We start from the raw sequence: 18,052 nt of genomic DNA on the forward strand, positions 1-18,052 counted from the left end.
TGTTCCGGCAGATGAGGGGATCAGAGGAGAGATATTAGATGAGTCTCACACTACACCCTACTCGCTTCATCCGGGTACCACAAAGATGTATTAGGATCTACGGATATTATATTGGTGGCCCGAGATGAAGAAGGATGTGGTAGAGTATGTGGCTAGATGTTTGACATGTCAGCAGGTAAAGGCTGAGCATCAGCGACCAGCGGGATTGCTTCAGCCTTTGGGTATCCCAGAGTGGAAGTGAGATGACATCACGATGGATTTTGTGGGCGGACTACCTAGGACAGTGGGACTTTGTGACTCGGTGTGGGTGATAGTGGACAGATACACCAAGTCAGCTCATTTTCTGCCAGTGAAGTCGACGTACTCAGTGGAACAATATGCAGAGTTGTATGTGAGGGAGATAGTTCGTCTCCATGGGGTTCCAAAGTCTATTGTATCTGATCGAGACCCTATCTTTACCTCCAAGTTTTGGGGAGCTCTGCAGAGAGCCATGGGGACTCAGTTGAAGTTTAGCACAGCTTTTCATCCTCAGATTGACGGACAGTCTAAGAGGACGATTCAGGTATTGGAGGACATACTTAGGGCATGTGTGATTGACTTCGAGGGATCTTGGAGTAAGTATCTTCCATTGATCGAATTCTCATATAATAACAATTATCAGTCCATGATTGGGGTGGCCCCTTACGAGATGTTATACAGAAGGAAGTGCAGATCACTCATTCATTGGGATGAGATGGGTGAGAGAAGGTATTTGGGGCCAGACATGGTTCAGAAGACCAATGAGGCTATTGAGAAGATTCAAGCCAGAATGCTTACTTCGCAGAGTAGACAGAAAAGCTACGCTGATCCTAAGCGTAGGGACGTGGAGTTCCAGGTTGGGGACCATGTGTTTCTGCGAGTTTCACCACTGAGAGGGGTGAGGATATTTGGAGTAAAGGGCAAGCTGAGCCCTCGGTTTGTTGGACCTTTCGAGATTTTAGAAAGGATTGGACATGTGGCGTACAGGTTGGCTTTGCCACCGTCATTGTCAGGAGTTCATGATGTATTCCATGTCTCCATGTTGCGGAAGTATGTTTCAGATACGACTCATGTGCTGAGGTATGAGGACTTAGAGTTGCAGACAGACTTGTCCTATGAAGAGCGACCAATTCAGATTTTGGATCGGAAGGAAAAAGTCTTACGGAATAAGATAATTCTGTTAGTGAAAGTGTTGTGGAGAAATAGCAAGGTCAAGGAAGCGACCTGGGAGTTAGAGACAGTGATGCGAGATCAGTATCCCGATCTATTCAGGTAAATTTCAAGGACGAAATTATCAGTAGGAAGGGATAGTTGTAACGACTCAAAATCACTAATATGGCTTAAGGGCCTTGATTAGTGTGCCAGGAGGGTATAATTGGTTTATGTGTGAATTTATTGATTTAATGCATGATTACATGATAAACATGCTTGTATGATTATAGATGTGGTTAAATGTTATGTTTGTGAGAACCACATTATTATGTGGGTAAATCTGCAGCGGGCGACTTGAGGCGATCCTAGGGAGCTAGATAGCGGGAAAGTCACAACGGGGCCTAATGCTTGACTTTGGACAAGTCAAGGGTTATTTCAGGTATCGGGTGGTTATTTAGATTACCGGGTTATGAAAATAAAATATTGGAGATATATTTGAGGTTAGGAAGTCTAGGTGGGAATACTGGGGAATTTTACTATTTCGCCCTCGGGGACGTTTCCAGTACCCCGAGCCTTGGGATTAACTTGATTGCTTAAGGATAGACTTAAGAAGATGTTAGAAAACTGTGGAATATAGCAAACCGACCCTCTCTTCCTTTCTCTCTTTCTCTCCCAAAGAAGAAGACAGAAACTTAGAGGTCTTGGCTGGAATTCTAAGAATTGAAGCTGGAGTTTAGAGGATTAGCTCAAGGATTATCAAAGGAACTTAATCAATGTTGAGCTAAGCATTAAATTCCATTTTCTGTGGTTGAAATTCTGTGTTGTTGAGTGTGTTCTAAGAGGTTTTAGGTTTTTGGATTTGAAGATTAAATTGAGGCTGGAACCTTGGAAGTTAGGCCAGAAAACTCTTGGAGAATTGGTTCTGCAGCTAAGGTAAGCTTTAATTTAAGGTTTAAAGGTTGAGTTATGGTGTTTCCATGGCTGGGTTTTGTGTTCTTGAGTTAGAAAGTTTCAGTAAATGAAATAAGTTTTTAATGGGTTTCTAGTCTAGGTTTCAGCTGGGTTGTGTTGTTGGAATCTTGTGGGAAGTTTTTGGGTAATTGAGTTGTGGAATTGGGGTAGTTTTGGGTAAGTTTGTATGAGGTTTGAGAGTTAAAAATGGAGGTTTTTCTGCGTTCGAAGGGGTCGGGCCGCGGCATAGTTCTTGGTCAGCCGCGGCATAGTTCTTGGTCAGCCGCGGCCCTTCGAAGCTGATGTGTGCTGAGGAAGGAGGGCGGGCCGTGGCATGGTCTGAGTAGGGCCGCGACCCTTAGCTGTTTTTGGGCATTGGGAGGTCTTTGGTTGGGGCCATGCCGCGGAATGGGTGGCTAATGCCGCGACCCTTAAGAGATTTTGGGATTTTGAGATTCTAGGCTTGGGAATTTAACCTAGGGTGCTCGGGATTGAATCTTTTACCATGTTTGGTGAAGTTCAATGTTCCGGAGACTAGAACTTTGTCTAGAAGCTCATTTAAGATTGTTGATGGTATCCTTTATCTTAGTTGTGACTAGGTGCTAAGCTAGGGCTCGGGGATCGGATCGTGCACAAGGAGCATCGCTCGTAACTAGTACACTTGGAAGTCAAAGGTAAGAAAACTGCACACGGTTGTGTATTTGTAATGGGACTAAGGGTTCCCTAATATGTATGCTTTGAAAAGGATGGTATTATGCCATGTAAATAGTAAACCAACGGCCTAAGAGTGCCAAAGGTTACACTTGCGCATAGGACGCAGCGCGGCTTGGCCACTGGTAGCTGAGGACAGCTTATTATGCACTGAGCTCGGTTTAAGCAGACCAGAGTCAGTGAGGTAAACAGAGGGTGCGGCCTAAGTTGTCAGCCCTAGTTATTATGTGATTTGACTATTATTAATGATTGGTTGCATCTCTGATTCCGATTACATGCTATGTGATTAATGTGGAATGTTAAGTGTTTGATCATGCTTAAAGGATTATACTCTTGTTATGATTGTTGAGATGTGTATTATGTTTTCTTGCTGGGCCTTGGCTCACGGGTGCTACGTGGTGCAGGTAAAGGCAAGGGTAAACTTGATCAGCCCTGACTTGGAGAGCTCTGTGAGCAGAATGTACATGACCAGCTACTCAGCCGCCACGGTTGGGAGGATAACAGGAACAGATGAGCTATAAATGTCTGCTTTGCCTTAGAGTGGCTAACGGTAGTCTGTATTGTGGAAATTTTGTAAACCAACTTTTAAACACTGTTCCTTTTTGGGATCCCATATGTAAATCTGTTTGAATATATGAAATGCATCTTTTGAGACCAAAACCATTTTAACCCTAGCACATTTATGGTTTAGTGACACGTTTTGACTAATTGACTTGATTAGCAAGTCCTGCACCTTTATAAGTACATAGTGTAGCGGTCATGGCTATCTAGGGCGTTACACGTAATATAATCGTGCATGATCAGACATCACATGTCTGAATTATCCCTGAGGATCTATGATTAGTTTTACCTAATGATTAGACCATACCTTAGGATAAATTGTAATAATTATAATTAGTGTGAGACAGGTCACATTAGGGATTTGATGCACGTGATGACCCCAATGCCCATCCGATCCATGGATTTTTCTCTACAAATACTAAGACCTTGAATAGAGAAAGGAGAGGTTTTCTTGGTTAATGCATAAACTCTGTCAAAATTTAGAGAGACAAACAGTAATAATACAGACTCGTGGACTAGGTGGATTTTAACATCCAAACCACGTAAAAAGACGAGTGTTCTTAATATTTCTTTTCTAGTGTTTTTAAGCATCATTTTCTTATTACGATTTATCATCAAGCACTAATCCATCCCAGCTATTTTCATAATTCACTGTTGGTGGAAAACTGCGTCAACAGTTTGGTGCTTTCATTGAGAGTTGCAGATTAGTGCAATTGTAAAAGATTCAGATCAAAGTTCACCATGGTGGTTACTCGCTCGAGACATGGTAATGAAACAGATCAACATGGTGGGCAGGAGGCTCACCATACTGCTGTTTCCGATCAACATAACCCTAAAGTCCAGCAGCGGTCGGGAAAACAACCGATGGGCCACGGCGACACTGGGAGTTCAGCGTCATTGTCGCTGAATCCGAACCCGGATTACTTGAATGCGATAGAGTTGGAAAACATGCAGTTAAGGAGCCATTTAGCCAAAGCAAACAAACAAATCGATGAGGTTCTGGCTCGGCTACCCCCTCTGGCAACCGACGTTAACGTTGGAAAGAGGCAAGGTGGAACTCATAAGTCCTGCCGGGATAGTCGACCTAGACCAAGTCGGTCAGTTAGAACCTCAACCTCGAGTTCTGCGCCCATGGCGCAAGATCACCAAGAAATCCCGTTTGATGGTTTTCCCAGGGGTCATCGGCAAGTCAGCCGGTCGGTTAGGACCTCGACCCCAAGTTCAGTACCACCATCGAATGCGCCTGGAAACGCCCATGACAACCCACGTGGAAGGTCTAGGGCAAACTCGCAAAGACGGCATGTTCCAGTCGACCCCCTGCGTCACGGTCAGATCGCCAGACGCAGAGAGTTAGAAATGGTAGAGCAGAGCGACCGCAGGCTAATTTGGTTCGCCCTGATGGGACAAGAATTTCCTCGCCAATTAGGCATCCCCCGTCGCCCGTAAAGCATCCAACACCACTTCGTTTTTCGCAAAATGTTCCTACCTATGGGGACAGCAGGAGAAATCATCCTCCCGCTGCCCCTACTTATGCCCCACGGGCACGCGGGAATATCCCAGATCCTCATCCTCAACTGCGAGCTTTAAGTTTCTCTAATGGAAGTTATTGGACTGAGGGTCGTCGAAGTGGTAGGTCCGGTGCAGATTTGAGAAACCAGCTGAGTTTGGTTCAGAGCCCTCGGATCGATCCACAGACCGATCTACAAGGTCGCCTAAATTCACAAAGGAGAAATACAGCTCGCGATGGAGTCAGTGGTACTCACCACGAGAGAGGTCCTTCTGAAGTACGTGATAACGGGAATGTCCCACCAAACTAAGCTCAAACTTGGAGGGACAATAACCCGCCGAACGCGTACGACCAAATGGGAGCTTTTGAATAGCTCCATAACAACCAGGGAACCAAGGACCAAACCCTAGAAAGGTTAGCCCAGATGGAGGAGCTGATGAAAAGACTCTTATCAGAGAAGGAAAAAGACAAATATGACTCAGGGGATGAGCTCGAACCTTTTGCCCCCAACATCGCAGCAACAACATACCCGCCGGGTTTTAGGATGCCATATTTATCAAAATTCGATGGAGATGGAGATCCGTTTGACCACTTGGGAATGTTCAACACCCTGATGATGGCCCACAATATTGGACCTGAATTGAGGTGCCTAGTATTTCCCTCGACTCTGGTCGGGCCGGCTAGGCAATGGTTCAAGCAATACAAAAAGCATTCTATCAGCTCGTGGAAGAGTTTCTCCACTGATTTCAAAAGGGCATTCCAGGCTTCTCAGGCGGTTCGTATCAAGGCGGACTCCCTCGCAAATGTAAAGCAACAGCCCAGAGAGCCTCTGAAGGCATATCTGAGTAGGTTTGCCAATGTTGCTATGCGAGCTAGAGACGCGGATGAAAGTTCTAGGCTCATGGTGATGAGAACAGGAATTCTTGTTGGGGGCGACCTATGGAAAGAACTCCAAAGAAAGGGGGTCAACACCATGGATGATTTCCTGAACAAGGCTCAAAGGTGGATCAACCTAGAAGAGGCACAAGCTTCAGTCGCAGGAACTAGCCAAGTCCCTACTTAGCACGTTGGAGCGGTAACGGATGTTGCAGCTACGGCTCAAACCATTACCCAGAATAACCAAAGGGGAAATAACAAGAGGAAGGGAAATGGTGAGGGCGACCAAAGCGGTTTAAAGAAGAACAAGCCCGTGGAGAAGTTTAAGCTAATCTATTCGACTTATGCTGACCTCACAAATACTAGAGAGCGCATTTTATTGGCAAATTTTGCACGCCTTCCGTGGAAAAAGCCAGAGGCTTTAAAACATCCAAGGGCAAAGAGAGATCCTTCAAAATTTTATCAATTCCACAATGACACCAGTCACAACACTGATGATTGTAGGCACTTAAAGGATGAGATCGAGACACTCATCAGGGCCGGACATTTGGCTCAGTATGCCCGAAATTGAATAACTCCCGGTCAGCTCGCGGGACAAAACATTCCATCAGCTCCGGTGGCTCCAGCAAATCAGACCGGAGCTCAGGTGAATCAGGATACCCCTCCTTCGATAACAAGGGGAGAGATAACAACCATCTCCGGAGGCCCTCATCTGGCCGGCATGAGCAGAGGTGCCCAAAAGAGGTATATCAATGAGCTGAGATCTCACAACGGAGTTGAGATTATTCTGGAGCAACGTTTATCCAAGCAACAGCAATTGGAGAAACAACTAATCAGTTTTACCGAAGAAGATGCTAGCCATGTCCAATTCCCGCATAATGATCCTCTAGTCATAACCGTCCAGCTCGCTAACCGGAGGGTTAGGAGGACACTAGTTGATAATGGAAGTTCTGTGAACCTACTATTCAGGTCCACACTAGAAAAAATGGGATTGTCCATAACCGAGCTGAAAACAACCTCCATGATGCTGTATGGGTTTTCCGATGAGGGATCGGCAGCTATTGGAACAATCAAGTTAGTGATAACCTTGGGTGAAGGACCACGAACTATTTCCAAGCTTCTTGAGTTTGTGGTCGTCGATTGTCTGGTCACGTACAATGCAATCTTGGGTCGACCTACGTTGATGGCATTCGAAACCATAACATATGTCCGCCACCTTGTGATCAAGTTCCCCTCATCTGTGGGAATATGTACAACCTGAGGCGATCAGCTTGCTGCCAGGGAATGCTACAACATTTCCACGAAGGGAAAATCACAACCCGGGTAGCAAACGATGGCCATACAGAACGAAGGCGAGGAATCCCAAGAAGTAAGGGCTGCTCCTGGAACGGAAGAACCTCAGAAGCCAATGGCGAGGGTATTACCCCAAGTGATGATATTGATCCACGGGTAGGCGAAGGTAGATCTGAGCTCCAAGCTATTGAAGAACTCGAAGAGTAAACATCGATCCCAGAGATGCTTCAAGAATCGTTTAACTCAGGAAAAATCTTGACGATGAGAGGAAGGCGGAGCTGATAAAATTTTTACAAGGAAATCTAGATGTATTTGCCTGGTCTCATGAAGACATGGTAGGGATAAGCCCGAGTGTGATCATGCACACTCTAAACTTGGATAAAAGCATGCCCACGAAATCCCAAAAGCAGAGGCGTCTAGGTGCAACCCGAGCTGAGGCCCTGGAAGAAGAAGTAGCTCGGCTATTAAAATGCGGGTTTATTCGCGAGGCTAAATATCCGATCTTGGTCGCAAATCCTGTCCTGGTCCCAAAGCGAAATGGAAAGTGGTGGACCTGCATCAATTTCTCTGACCTAAACAAAGCTTGTCCCAAGGATTGCTTCCCATTGCCAAGAATTGATCAGTTGGTGGATGCCACTACAAGGCACGAGCTCATGTCCTTCATGGATGCGTATTCTGGGTATAACCAGATAGCGTTGAACCCCGCAGACCAGGAGCATACTAGCTTTATGACTCCAACGAATGTTTACTGTCATAAAGTTATGCCCTTCGGGCTGAAGAATGCTGGGGCTACCTACCAACGATTGGTCAATAGAATGTTCACTGATCAGATCGGGAAAAACATGGAAGTGTATGTTGATGATATGCTGATCAAATCTAAGACTGTCGATAACCATGTTCCCGATCTGAAGGAATGTTTTGAGATCTTAAGGAGATATAACATGAGGTTGAATCCCCAAAAGTGTACTTTCGGAGTGGCATCAAGAAAGTTTCTAGGATTCATAGTCAACACAAGGGGGATAGAGGCGAACCCAGACAAAATCAGATCGTTATTAGAAATGCCTTCACCCAGGTCAAGTAAAGATGTCTAGAGCCTGACTGGAAGAGTGGCAACCCTTAATCAGTTCATTTCCAAATCCACTGACAAGTGCCTACCATTCTATAACCTGCTCCGAGGAAATAAGAAGTTTGAATGGACTGAGGAGTGCGAACAGGCATTTCTCGATCTAAAAACACATTTGGCCGAGCCACCAGTATTGTCTAAACCAGCATCGGGGGAGCATCTTTTCCTTTATTTGGCTATTACGGAAAATGCAGCTAGTGTCATGCTGGTCCAGGAAGAAGACCGAGTTCAAAAATTGGTATATTATATAAGCAAAAGACTTCTAAAAGCTGAATCGCGGTATCCCTTAATGGAAAATATGGCATTCTGCCTTATTCTAGCCTCTAGGAAGCTGAGGTCGTACTTCCAATCCCATTCAATCCACGTCATGATCGACCAACCTTTAAGGCAGGTATTACAGAATCCTGAAGCATCGGGACGTTTCTTAAAATGGGCAATCAAACTCAGCCAGTTCGAAATACTGTACATACCACAAACTACGATCAAAAGCCAAGCCCTAGCTGATTTCATGGCTGAATGCACCAGATTTCAGGATGAGCTTTTGAGAGAACTGGTACAGGTGTTGTGGAGAATATTTGTGGACAGTTCGTCTAACAAGAACGAGTCTGGAGCTGGGATCATATTGATCTCTCTAGAAGGGCATCGATTCCACTTCGCGCTACGGTTCGGGTTCGAGGCATCCAACAACGAAGCCAAATACGAAGCTTTGTTGGCTGGGCTTAGAGTGGCAAAGGAATTGAAGGCCAGGGTTGTCCAGTGCTATAGCAATTCCCAGCTCGTCGTAAACCAAGTGTCAGGAGAATACCAAGCGCGGGGGGCCAAGATGGCGGCTTACCTAGCCAAAGTGAAGAAAAAGCTATCAGAATTTGAATATGGCCTATTCGAGCAGATCCCTCACGAGTAGAACGCCAACGCTGACACTTTGGCGAGACTCGCTACCTCCAAAGAAGCCGAGACTCTGAGCATAGTACCATTGGAATTCTTGGAGAGCCCAAGTGTGGCAGGAAGCACGATGGAGGTCGAGATGATCAATACTAGGCCGACCTAGATGACCCCCATAGTAGAGTATCTTACAATAGGGAAGTTACCTGATGAACGAAAAGACACGAGAAGCCGAGCCCCTGGCAACAATCACCTCAAAAAGAGTCCTCAACTTTATAGTCAAGAGTATTGTGTGTCGATTCGGACTGCCCAAGAAAATTGTATCTGATAATGGAACTCAGTTTGATAGTGATCTCTTCATCGAGTTTTGTGAGAGGCACGACATAATTAAAAGTTTCTCTTCAGTTGCCTACCTACAAGCCAATGGGAAGGTCGAGGTCGTGAATAAGACCCTCAAAGCAAGCCTTAAGAAAAGGTTAGACGAGGCTAAGGGAGTCTGGCCTGAGCAGCTCCCGCAGGTACTATGGGCGTACTGGACCTCCCACCGAACTTCTATGGGGCATACCCCTTTATCCCTGACTTTCGGAAGTGAGGTCGTCCTTCCTGTCGAAACAAAGATAACCACGCACAGGCTCTAGAAATTCAACCAGGAGCGGAATGATGAGTTGCTCAGTGCATCTCTCGACCTAATTGATGAAAAACGAGAGGATTCACAGCGACAACTCACACATTACCAGCAGAAAATCACTCGTTATTTTAATTCCCAGGCCAGGAGGCGTATCTTTGGTTTGGGCGACCTAGTACTCCGAAGGGTCTTTTCGGCAAGCAAGGACCACAAAGACGGTGCCTTAGGTCCGAGCTGGGAAGGGCCCTATCAAATAGTGGAGGTCGTACATGAGGGAACCTTCAAATTAGCTCGACTTAATGGAGAAACAATCCCACAGACCTGGAATGCTATGCACCTAAAGAAGTATTATCAATGATGATACCACCCATCTACGTAAGGCTTAGTTATAAAAGTCATTGATTAAGAAATAAATGAATCATTGTGTATTTCTTATCTTCCATATAGTTCCATTTATGTATTAGTTCGCGTGATATCGTTTGTCCAAAGCAACCAAGAAAGTTCGCTTTCTGATTACTTAGGGGGTATACAACCCGAGAAGGATTAAAACTTGGAAGCTAGCGAAATTGATTAACCGAGGTTTTCTTTCAGGAAAACACAAGGTGTCAATAAATCTAGCACGAACTAAGTTCTAAAGCATTAAAAATCCTGGATATAACCAGGTACAAAACTATCCTGGATACAACCAGGTCCAAAACCTGGAAGTTAGTAAAATTGATTAACCAATGTTTTTTGCAAAAAACACGAGGTGTCAATAAACCTAACACGAACTGAGTTTTAAACCATTTAAAAATACTGGATATGACTAGGTCCACGACTTAGAAGTTAACAAAATTGAAAATCCGATGGCTTCCTTAGAAGCTCGGGATAACAATAAAACCTAACAAGAACTAATTTTAGAATATTCAAAATCCCGTATATATCCAAGTCCAAGGCCTGATACTTAACAGGTAGGATATAAATCAACATTAATTTTGGTTATAACCAAAATCAAAATATCTATCCCAATCTAAAAGTCGATTCCTAAGATTTTTGATGTGCAAGTTATACACATAAGAAACAATCAAGGGAAAGACAAATAGATAAAAAAGTAGATATTAGAATTATAAATGTTGACCCTCGTTTTGGTCAACGACACGGAGTCAAGTATACGACAGGAAATTAGTACGATGCTTGAGAAAACAATCTAATGGAAAGTAAAGAACACCAAGGATTATAGTGGCTCGACCCCAGTGATTGGTAATGACCTACGTCCACTTGATACTATTATTAATATTGAGCTTCAAAGGTATGATCAAAGAACTAGGGTTTCTGAGCTTCATAAACCTTAGAAAGAGAAACAATACAGACAATGGATAATAGCAATACAATTCGGAAAAAGATCAAAAGATCCCCCCTTGAGCTATTTCTTGACTATTTATAGGCTCAAGGAGGGTTACATGAGTCAATTAATCATATCTTTCCTTAATAAATGGATATTCAGGTTATAATGAAGAGATATTCTTGGATATCATTACAACTATACAAATTTATACATAAATAAACGGAGTATATGACCAGGCTGGTCGTATACAAAACTTGAACCTCCGCATATGGAAGTATCTCTAATTGATAGGAGAGCAGCATCTCTGCCATGTGTTGAAAATTCTTGCCACGTCATCCACAACTATTTTTTGGATAAACATTTGCCCCCCAAGTTTATTTATTGCGACCAGCAATAAGTAAACTTAGGAAACTAACCTTTCGTATGCTCCACGAAATCTGTCAGAGACACTCGTGCTTCCTCGAAAAAGGTGACCTAATCAAGTCCAATCACGCCTTTTCAGTTTCCAAGTAATCCTTCTGATGGCTATTACACTCCCCCATGCCTTGAAAAATGTAACTCATGATTACCCATTTTCATCTTATCTCAACCATTATAAATAATCCTCAAATTTACCTTTTCACTTTTTACTCGCCATTTTCTTGCCAAGAACCCTCAAGAACTTCACCTCAGAGCTCAGAAACTTTGAAGATCATACATCGCTTGTTCTAAAGATCCTCTGTTCGCACGCCCAAAGTCGCTTCATTTCAGAACCTCCAATCTTCATCTAGGGAATTTTCTTCAACTTTCATGCTCTCTAACATGACATGCATACTGTCACATGCCTGTTTTGAGTTCTGAAATTTTTTGTGTTCTTGGGTAGAAATGCATGAGGATTGTGTGTATACGAATTGATGCTTGATAGGGTAGTGTATTTTTGCTCTGTAGGAGTTAGGAACCAGTTTGATAGTCAAGATCGTAAGTTTAAGGCGTAAAATCGAAGTAAAAATTCGATTTTTAGGCTAGTTGAAAAATTGGGTTTTTCCCGCCCCTTTGGAGTCGAAAAAGCTTTTTCCAGAAAAACTTTTTATTTTCGCTTTCTGATCCGTTTTTCAAACTGCTCACATAGAACTTAGTGTTTCTGTTAGAATGTTGCTGGTCGTAGACGCAAGCAACGTTATTCCAACTTTCAACATAAGCTCTTAGGCTGTGCGTCTTATCTCCTCCTTTCTCTGTTTGCAGCTTACATGCAAGATCCGTGGGGGGAAGAAAGACCTATCGATGATGACCTATTGGCTCAACTACTTGAGGACGAGGAGCAACCATTGTCACTGATACCTGACATCCCATTTTCACGTGTCACTCCAAACACTCCACCTGTCTTTACTCAAAATATGGCTCGAACTAAAACCAAAGCCCAGAAAAAGAAAACCCCCAATCCGTCACATCAGCCTGCTCCTCGGGCTGAAATTCCCTCGACCAGTGGTCGAGGAGAAGATGCTCCTGACCCTAACATCCAAAGACATGCTCAGCCCTGACATGCCATTCAGCCAGATGTTGAGTGGTATTTATTTCCTGAGAGCCGAGTGACGATCAGGATGATCGCCAACTACATCAGGAAGTATAGTCTCAAGGGGGTGACCTTAGTTCGACCTAACCAAGACCAACGGGCGAACCTGCCTCTTCATTCATTTTTCTACATTGAGGCAGGGGCTACCTTGCCTCTTCATTCATTTTCCCAAGGGGTGGCCAACTATTTCAGAGTTGCCCATTTTCAAATAACTCCAAATGGATATAGAATGTTCGCAGCACTCTATATCCTGTACAACCACAAAAAATGGCCCGTGCCATCTCCTCATGAGGTTAACTACTTGTTTGACCTCAAGTCTAACCCCAACCAAGAAGGCACGGGGTTTTTTCATTTCTGTCATTAGGAAACTGGGCGAACCTTCCTGACTGACACCACCCATATATTGAATGTGGGGAGGTACTACCAAGAGTACTTCCTCACGACCGACATGATCGCGGACAATCTGGCCTTTACTCAAGGAGGTAAAACATTTGTATCACTGGCTGTTACTCTTTATTTAGTGTTCTTCTCCACATTCTCTTAAACTTTTAATGCCTTTCAGGCCCATGGCTGCGACCAGACCCAACTCCAGACATGGAGTTGAGATCAGCCCTCTTGGTCAGCATGACTGACGTAGAGAAAAGCGTCAAACATCTGGTCACAGAGGCTAACCTTAGTTTGGTTAGCCTCTTGGCCCCTCATCAGGACATGAGGGAGTCAACAGCATGGAGTGCCACAGCCGAGGAGGAACCCGAGCAGCAACCACCAGTGTCTCCTTCGCGATGGAGACCAATCGGGGTCACGATTAGGGAACCTGTTGGCACACCTCCAGCAGAAAGGCCCTCTGCCCCCTTGGGGAAGGGGAAAAAGAAGGCCACCGAGCCTGTCGAACACTTGGACGAGTCTTCAGACGAGAATGGTACAATTATTTCGCTTTTAGATAGCTTGCCAATTCCTTGTCATCTATTCGACGGGGACGACAATTTTAAATATGCTCCAAATTTAGGTCCAGACTTCTTCATGTCAGAGAGTGAGTATAAGACCAGTAGAGTCTATAGTACATCGACCAGTAATAATAGCTCGTGTATTTGACTTGGCAATCTTTCTTTATTTCTTTTCTTGATGTAATATACTTAGTCATTTATGCTATCTCACTATTCGACATTTTGCTTCTTTTCCAGACATGGACTCCGTGAACGTGTTCGACATTTACATCGCTCCCGAGACTCCCGCGGCTCCCCCGAGCAAAAAGAAGGCAAGCAAGAGGCACCCTGGGGAAAGAAGCAAAGCGCCTCAGGCTAAGAATCCTTGCAATGCAGGCCTCCAGGAGGACGGGCCCTCAGCCAATACAACTCCACCCTCTACCCGCGAGCAGCAGACTCCCCCTGCTCCAGCCGAATAGACTCCACCTCCAGCGGCCCTAACCGACCAGACTCAGCAGGCCGATCCTGCCTCGACTGGGGGAGACATAACTAGTCATGCCTTCAAATCGTTCAAGGACAGGGTCGCAAAAATTGTAAAGCACGACCGCTGCCGGGAGGCAATGGCCGCGACAGAGGCGATGGACGTCGATCTGATCTTAAACCGGGCTTGAACGAGTTTACCAGTGTAAGTCATCTTTTTTTCCGGAGACAGCCCTTCTATATTCTACAATTAGTCTAACATCTGTTCTAACTACAGGCAATGCTAACCCTTACTGTCGGCCGTCTCCGCTTGGGTGCTATTACCGAGCAGGCCAAATCATTGGAGCAACTGCACGCTGATGAACTCAAAGCTACCACAGAGAAATATGCCGACAACTTGCAGTGGTGCTTGAGGAGAAGAATAAACTGGCCGAGGAGTTGAAGGAGAAGCAAAATTCTCTGGACAAAGCCATCGATCAGAGGGACCAGTTCAAGGAGTCTAACCACGTCAATTACTGTGCGGCTAAACAGCTCGAGGAGGACTTGGCTGCGAGTAGACAGAAGAATACTACCTTGGAGGGTCAGATCGAGGAGCTTAAGAAAGCCAATGCCAGCAACTTGGAAAGGTATAAGAATGCCACTCTCCGATGCTTCTACGATTTCTCGAAGCACAACCAGAGTGCCAACTTCAACTACCTTCCTGAGAATGCAAGAAACGCCGAGCTCGCTCGCTGTGCTGCTCGACTGGTAGAGGAAGAAAGAGCAAGGATTCCTGCTTCCTCTGGGATGGACAGGGCAGACAATGAGGATGCAAACGTCATCAATCAGGGCCCTCCTCAAGATCCTCTGGCTCATCAAGATCCTCCGGCTCCTTAGTCTTTTCCTGTTTTTTTTTTATCTCTTAACTGCACGACCTACGGGTCATGATGTAAAGACAATATATATTTTTTATTGATGCATGGGCAGCTTTTACTTTTATTTGAACAATTACATCCGAGCAGCGACTGCTCGCGGTGTAAAAGGATACATTTTGATATTATAATATATTTGGATCTTATTATAACATCTGTTCGCATGACCGAACTTAGCATAGCACTTTGGTTTGATTTAACAAAATAACAAAATTTTGAAAAATACTCTAAGTACCCTAGCATGCTTTCACTTATTTTGCTCATGTGTTTACATAACTTTTAACGATATGCTTTGCTTACTTGTACCTTATATGCCCCTCAAGTGATCGAGGAGCTTTAGGTCCTTGGTCACTTGCCTTGACCAGAACCTGCTCAAACATTACTGCTCGTAGCAATATGATTAGCATTATAATACAGCAAAACAACACACGTAATGAGCAAATACTTGTAATAAATACAATAATTGGCAAGAAATGACTGGCTGCACACAATCCCTTTTATTTCTCGTAATAAATGGACTAAACATGTCTGTATGAGTGATCAATAAGATCTTACACTTATAAGCGATCAGTCACATAAAATGACCAACCCTTTTTTCAAAACTTGTAAAAAGTAAAATTAATATAAGCCAATTCTTTAAGAAGAATTGTTCATTGGTAGTACTTGCACAGGTGTTCTCCATTCCAATAGCGAGGAACGAGATCTCCATTTAAGCGTGCAAGTTTATAAGTGCCTGGGTGAAGGACCTCATCTATCTGATATGGCCCTTCCCAATTAGGCCCGAGTACTCCAGCAGCTTGGTTGCGGGTGTTTAGAAAAACTCTTCGGAGTACAAGATCTCCAACACTGAATTTTCTTTCTCGCACTTTAGAGTTGAAATACCGGGCGACCATCTGCTGGTACGCAGCTACTCGGAGTTAGGCTTGTTCACGCTTCTCATCGATTGAGTCCAGGGATTCCATCAATAGCTGGCTATTAGAGTCTTGGTCGTATCTTAATCTGCGGTGCGAGGGTGGATCCAACTCGACAGGCAACATAGCTTCATACACGTATGCCAAGGAAAATGGGGCATGACCTGTTGCTGTTCGGTGGGAAGCCCTATATGACCAAAGAACTTCAGCCAATTGCTCTGGCCATGCTCCCTTAGCTTCTTCTAGCCTCTTCTTCAGTGTATCAGTCAGTGTTTTATTAACTGCTTCGACCTGCCCATTCTCTTGGGGATGAGCAACTGAAGAAAAGCTTTTGATAATACCATGTTGTTTGCAGAAGTCCATGAATAGATCACTGTCAAATTGGGTGCCGTTATCTTAGACTATCTTTTTTGGCAATCCATATCGACAAACGATGTTCTTGACTACGAAGTCAAGAACTTTCTTGGTCGTTATGGTTGCGAGTGGCTCAACCTCGGCCCACTTGGTGAAGTAATCGACGGCAACCGCTGCATACTTTACACCACCTTTCCCTGTAGGCAAGGATCCGGTTAGATCTATTCCCCAAACTGCGAAGGGCCATGAACTTTACATTTGCTTTAACTCATTGGGGGCTGCTCGTGGGCTTTTGGCAAATCTCTGACACTTGTCACATCTCCACACGAACTCCATTGAGTCTTCCTTCATGGTTGCCCAGAAATACCCTTGCCTTAGGATCTTTTTTGACAAACTTTGCCCCCCAGCGTGATCCCCGCAAAAACCTTCGTGCACCTCTTTCATCAAATCTTTGGCTTTCTCCTTTGTAATACATCTGAGGAGTGGCAATGAGTATCCCCTTCGGTACAGGATTCCATCGATTAGGATATACCTAGCAGCTTGCTGCAGAAGGGTCCTGGCTTTGTTTTTGTCCGCTGGTAGCACACCGCTTGTCAGATACTCTAAATATGGTGCCATCCACGTATCCACCATTTGGATCACCAGAATGGTTTCTGCTTCTTGGATGCATGGTACTGATAGTCATTCGACTGGCACTATGTTCAGAGTATCAGCATCCTTCACACTTGCCAATTTTGCCAAAGCGTCCGCGTTGGAATTCTGATCGCGAGGTACTTGCTGGAGACTGTATCTGTCGAACTAGGCTAACAGATCCTTTGTTTTGTTCAGATATGCAACCATCTTTAAGCCTCGCGCTTGGTACTCTCCTAGGACCTGATTCACCACCAGCTGAGAATCACTATAGATGTCAAGCACTTTTATGTTTATATCCTTGGCTAACCGCAATCCAGCGAGTAATGCTTCATATTCGGCCTCATTGTTAAAAGCAGTGTTGTCAAATCTGATTGCATAATGAAATCGATGCCCTTTCGACGTTATCAATATCACTCCTGCTTCTGCGTGGGATTCATTGGATGAACCGTCTGTGAATAACTTCCACGAGGGTGCTTGTATTTGACACTCAGGCTCGCTGGGCTCTTCAGTCTGCTCGCCGCCCGCAGCTCTGTGAATTCGGCGATGAAGTTAGCCAAAGCTTGTCCTTTTATCGTTGCTCGCGGCAAGCAAGATATGTCGAGCTGCCCGAGTTCGACTGCTCACTTTAGCAATCTACCTGTAGCCTCTGGCTTTTGCAGGACTTGTCGAAGAGGCTGGTTGGTCAAGACCGTAATTGGATGAGCTTGGAAGTAAGGCCGCAGCTTCCTAGAGGCCAAAACTAGGCAGTAGGCTAGCTTCTTGATGGGTGGGTACCGCTGTTCTGCTCCAATCAGCCTTTTGCTCACGTAGTAGACAGCCTTCTGCACGCCTTCTTCTTCTCTTACTAGAACAACACTAGCAGCGTATTCCGTGATTGCCAGGTAGATAAACAAAGTTTCTTTATCGACCTGCTTTGACAGGATGGGTGGTTGTGTCATATGTGTTTTTAGTGCTTGAAAGGCCTGTTCGCACTCATCTGTCCATTCAAATTTCTTATTGCCTCTTTGTAGATTGAAAAACGGGACACACTTGTCTGTCGATTTCGAAATGAATCTACTGAGGGCAGCAATCCTCCCGGTCAGGCTTTGAGCATCTTTAATCTTTACTGGTGATTTCATCTCGATCAGGGATTTTATTTTCTCGGGATTGGCTTCAATTCCTCTTGAGTTAACTATAAATCCCAAGAACTTCCCTGATCCTACTCCGAAGGAACATTTAAGGGGATTTAACTTCATCCAATATTTATTCAGGATGTTGAAGCATTCCTG

At 44.6% G+C, this 18,052-nt stretch overlaps 1 protein-coding gene across 1 annotated transcript; it reads left to right on the forward strand.

Annotated features, from left to right (window-relative positions):
• The first annotated feature begins 6,761 nt into the window (after nt 1-6,761).
• On the forward strand, nt 6,762-14,851 carry LOC133795878 (uncharacterized). The gene is made up of 2 exons (XM_062233338.1): nt 6,762-6,850; nt 14,356-14,851. Exons 1-2 carry the CDS (start codon nt 6,762-6,764, stop codon nt 14,849-14,851), a joined length of 585 nt encoding a protein of 194 aa, XP_062089322.1.
• The last annotated feature ends 3,201 nt before the right edge of the window (nt 14,852-18,052 follow it).

Source organism: Humulus lupulus, chromosome 8, assembly GCF_963169125.1.
Source record: "Humulus lupulus chromosome 8, drHumLupu1.1, whole genome shotgun sequence".
In the NCBI taxonomy this organism is placed as follows: Eukaryota; Viridiplantae; Streptophyta; class Magnoliopsida; order Rosales; family Cannabaceae; genus Humulus; species Humulus lupulus.

What these genes read in the sequence shown, in the direction of transcription:
- LOC133795878 (XM_062233338.1), top strand. Translation starts at nt 6,762, where the DNA reads ATGGGATTGTCCATAACCGAGCTGAAAACAACCTCCATGATGCTGTAT. An exon ending in GCAGCTATTGGAACAATCAA is followed by an intron (nt 6,851 to 14,355) that starts GTTAGTGATAAC and finishes AAGCTACCACAG; the next exon opens with AGAAATATGCCGACAACTTG.